Source organism: Mizuhopecten yessoensis, unplaced genomic scaffold (assembly GCF_002113885.1).
Source record: "Mizuhopecten yessoensis strain PY_sf001 unplaced genomic scaffold, ASM211388v2 hete_36169016, whole genome shotgun sequence".
NCBI lineage: Eukaryota > Metazoa > Mollusca > Bivalvia > Pectinida > Pectinidae > Mizuhopecten > Mizuhopecten yessoensis.
The window spans coordinates 1-4,776 of record NW_018485308.1 but is presented as its reverse complement, the minus strand read 5'-3'; the positions used below and the strand labels follow the sequence as shown (position 1 = coordinate 4,776).

General features: G+C 37.2%; 2 protein-coding genes across 2 annotated transcripts; one reads left to right on the top strand and one right to left on the bottom strand.

Annotated features, from left to right (window-relative positions):
* Positions 1 to 61: 61 nt before the first annotated feature.
* On the top strand, positions 62 to 1,058 carry LOC110444748 (mitochondrial basic amino acids transporter-like; the record flags this gene model as incomplete). Its single annotated transcript, XM_021489110.1, has 1 exon — positions 62 to 1,058. A coding segment is annotated over one exon (491 nt), but the record flags the coding sequence as incomplete, so codon positions are not given.
* Positions 1,059 to 2,622: 1,564 nt separating this feature from the next.
* On the bottom strand, positions 2,623 to 3,997 carry LOC110444747 (solute carrier family 25 member 48-like; the record flags this gene model as incomplete). Its single annotated transcript, XM_021489109.1, has 2 exons — positions 2,623 to 3,095; positions 3,733 to 3,997. Coding segments are annotated over 2 exons (738 nt in total), but the record flags the coding sequence as incomplete, so codon positions are not given.
* Between the last annotated feature and the right edge of the window lie 779 nt (positions 3,998 to 4,776).

Here is a 4,776-nt window from a genome sequence, read left to right as displayed (position 1 = left end):
CCAACAGATTGAGCTTAAAATTATATACAATAAGGATTATTTGTAATGTTGTCTGTTACAGTTGTTACAGCATCAGTTGAGAGTGCCATGTTCCGTGGTCCAATGGAATGTGCCCGCTATATCTGTCGGACAGAGGGCCCACATGGGCTGTACAAGGGCGCAGGGCTAACTTTGTGTCGAGATATTCCGTGTTTTGGTGTGTATGGTCTCACCTACATGTTAATAAGTGGACAGATGAAGGAGAGGGGCTGGTGTGACTCCCGGGGCATTGTAGCTGACCTGTTGGGAGGAGGGCTGGCAGGTGTGGCCGCATGGCTATCGGTTATGCCGGTGGATGTAGTGAAAAGTCGATACCAGGCTGACTACCGAGGAGAGTTCAGTGGCTATGTTAACTGTGCACTACAGAGTTACAGAGAGGAGGGACTTCGGGTGTTCTACAGAGGCAGTATGGCCATCTGTCTCCGTAGCTTCTCCTCGAATGCTGTCGAGTTCATGGTCTACGCACAACTTATGCGTTATTTTCAAGGCTCAGGTCATTACTCTGAAGACTAGTTGTCTTAGATTCACAAACAAACTTTAAACTCATTTCAGTAACTTATTAAACATCCAATTGCTATTTTGGTAATTTGGTAGAGAGTGTGACTTAATTATTGTAATATATATTCCAATGTCGCCTTTGATATTGATATTTGATACAAACATCATAACTGTTGATTTGTTCCTTTATATCCTTGCCAGTTGTGCATTATGTAATTAGACGTTTACACAGCTTTATGAAACTTAATCAATTGTTTAAATGCATGCTGTAGTGTTTGTATAATTTACCCGTGTTCATTTTAAGAGAGAAATTGTGTTGTTATATATATATATACATGTAATATACAGATACTAGTCTCCTTTATTTTTTCATATTTATTTTGAATTTTACATTTGATATTAATCGACAGATTGGTCATATTATGTTGATATTAACATACTGTGATATTGAAACTTTCAGGTCTGACGATGTACTTCCTAAATTATCCATTATATAAATGCTGTAAATAAGGTCATTAAAATTTGTTCCTTTTGAAAAAAATTGAATTCCTGTCTCAATATTATTATTGTATACAATTATACATACAGTGTATAACATAATCATCAACGTTAGAGCAGTATGACTGAAGCACTTCTGGCCAAGAAATCCACCTTTCTACCTTCCTGTGTAAGAAGGTATGTGTTTGTTTGTGCTATACCATGTGTAGGTGTTAAGTTGTAGGGGTCAGTATTCCCATTTAAGCACATAAACTGTTATACTTCCACTCAGACCATATGATGCTCAACTCGAGGCAAGTGGAGTTCATTAACACCAGTCAAGTGTTCTGTATCCAAAGCTAGCTTGATGTTAAACGGCTGGCATATTCTCAACTGTGCTACATCTATATGGCCCTAAACATTGATTGCCAAATTGTTGTGTACATGTACGGTAGTGTTGGCTGCACTTCCGTGTCTTACATAAACTAATGACCATCTGGAAATTAAAACAGGAAAAAACAATTTATTCTCTATTTTGAAATGTCTCAAATAACATTGGTTTCATAAGCTATCAACTTGAATATCAGCATGGCGTTATAGGTGCAGTACAATGTTTTTCGGTCACATGAGCAAAAATAATGACACCATATGGATCGGGGCGAGGGGAAATATTAATTTTGAAAATTAAACAGGCTATACCCAAAGAGTGAATAGACATTTAATATGGCATATCGTAAGCTTTTCTAACAACCCTAAAATTAATGTCAAACTTGAATCGTGTTATGAAAAAAATATTGTATTGAAAATATCATAAACGATGTCATATTTCTTAAGAGATAACACTTAACATCATTTAGTGAAATACGGTATCCACAAAAGCTTCTTGAATATAACCCCAATGTATCAACACAATGACTAAAATTCAGAACAGATATAGAACCTCATAGAAATTGGAGACAAAACTAGGATAACGAGTTTCCTGCAACACATCCATCATGTCTCCTCTAATTAAGAAAAGTATGTTGGTCACCACAAAAATAAAAAATAAACATGTCGACATCTCAGATGGAAAATTAGGTCCCAGCGATATTTCAAACATAAATCTCGGAATTATCTTGACCATAATGAGCTCATCAAAGACTCAAGCGGTGACTTGAATAATTCGTGTAAGACTTCGGAAAAATAAGCTTCCTCAACACACCATTGTAAGATACAGTGAATGCAGCTTCAAAATGAATAATTTTGGTTATCAATTACTCTATCTTTTCTAACAGTGCAACATCGATATGGCGATAAAAATTAAGTGAGGAAAACATGCAGCAATGCAATAGCAAGGGTCGTCTGATTTTATCTTATCGTTTTAAAGTCATTTCCAATTTTAAGATAAGTGACGCCAACGCAATATAATCTACATCATTGTTAAAAAATTAAAAGTTTAAAACATAAAAACACTACTAGCAAATGCGCGCTATTTAATGAGTTTTATGACAACAGAACAATAACGAAGGTATATTAAAAATTAAATAAATGAACTTTAGTTTGTCCAATAAACCAACTGAAAGATTGTATATCTGGGGTGATAAGTTACATCACTTTATTTATCAATAGTCATTCGATGCTTCTCAGCCACTGAGTCACCTGGGCGTACACCATAAAGGAAACTGCGCATACCGGAAATGCTCGTACGCACGTGACAATACAACCTCTATAGAAGACGCCTAAACCTTCTGTTCGGTAGCTTTGTATAGCACAGTCAACGGGACTCTTGTACCTGCCCTGAAAGTCAGCCTGGTAACGACTTTTTATGACGTCAAACGGTATCACAAAAATCCAAGATATACTTCCGGCAAATCCACCACCGATAAAATCCGCAAAAAATCCACGTGAATCTGTAAATTTCTTCTGTTTGATGAAGTCACTGAGGCATTCATATATTAAGCCGTAAAACCCAAAGAAAATAACTTCTCTAGGGAGCGTTGCTGTGGTTCCTTTAAACAGTCCTGTTATTCCCTTGGTCCTTAAAATGGTGCGTGCGCAGTCTGTTGGGCCACGGAAGTAGAGGATGTCGGCTGTACTCAAACCTGTATCAGAAAGGACGACTGGAAACTTGTCTTCATTTTATGTCATTGATAATGACCGTTAGGACATCAAATTATTGACCAATTATCAAGTATTTTCATGATTATCAACGTACTATCACGCAAATTATCACGTACCAAAAGACAATAAAGTCACCCCTCTTTGACTAATGGGCTATCAATTAAGTCAATCTCCATTAATCAAAAGAGCGTCTGTATAGGTAACAACAGTGTGCTAATGTAGGCGATATCGCCTTGACCTTAGTTAAATAGATTTTATTTATATATGTCCTACCTTTGACATTCGTTACGGAACTATGTGATTTTAGTTACATAATTTTCTCTGATTGATGTTCTACCTTTAACTCTTGTAACAGATCTATCTCAAATATATGTCTTACATTTGACAGTAGTTACAGAAATATCTCTAATACACAATGTAATATCTAACTTTAACCTCAATCATACATTTATCTATAATGATATAAAAACCTGTTTTGACTTTTGTTACAGAATTGCCTCTAAGCATTCTCCTTCTTTTGATTTCATATACCCAGGCAAGTGTATGTGTGTGTTTCTCTCGATTGCAATCGGATGTTGTCTTTTGTATTTCAGATGGCATTTCTCAGCCGATACTTACCTTTGATCTTAGCTGTAGACTTGTCTCCAAGCGTGGGAATTTGTGCCTGTAGAACCACTTTAATATAATCAATTGGAATGACCGGAAGTGCCTGGACCGTCCCGGCCACACTTCCGGCTAGAACTATTTTTCCATGAGCTGACTTCTGTTTTGCCTTGTCCGGTTCCAGAAATGTCAGCGTATTGCCATAAACACCATAAAATACTGACGTGGTAAAACCAGTGGATAAGAGTGGCCATGACAGTCCCCGGTAAAATCCTCCAATCTGGCAAAGCAGAACAACAATATCAGCCTTGCAACACAGAACAGAAATGTCCTTCAGACTAGCAACAAAGAGCAAAAAGGTGCAGCTAATCTACACAGGACAACAAATTCCTCCTTACGTGAACACGATTTCTTTCTGCGAAGCAAAGCGAATATAATCTGCAGTTATCCAAAGATATTGATGGTCTGCGACCAACAGTAACACTAAATGAGGAAAAACGATAGAAGAGGAAAGACCTTGGGATAATTGTCGAAAATAGATTAAGTTTTAAAATCAAAAACAAAAACAAGCCGCCGTAAACAAAGCAAACCGAATACTTTGAGCTGTCAGAAGAACATATACAAACTTGGATAATACATCATTCTGCCTACTGTATCAAGCTTTAGTTCGATCCCATCGAGAGTATGGAGTGTGTGTATGGAAACCATACAAACAACGGGATATTGACCTCCTAAAAAGTGTCCAACGGAGAGCTACTAAATTACTGCCAAGAATGGAGGATGTTTCTTATGAGGAAGTATTGTGTCATCTTACATAATTGGTCCACAGATGTGATAAGGGAGACATGATAGAGGTGACCAAGATATTGAGGGTTCGCTATGATACAACAGCATCACATGAACGTTTGTCAATAAAACAAGATAAAAAGGACTCGAGGACAGTCACCGAGCCTATGTAAATCAAGGAGCAGACGTGAAGTGAGGAAATACTCATTTACTCAACGAATTGTAAGCAACTGGAATTCCCTACCTGAGAACGTGATTCAAGCACCAAATCTA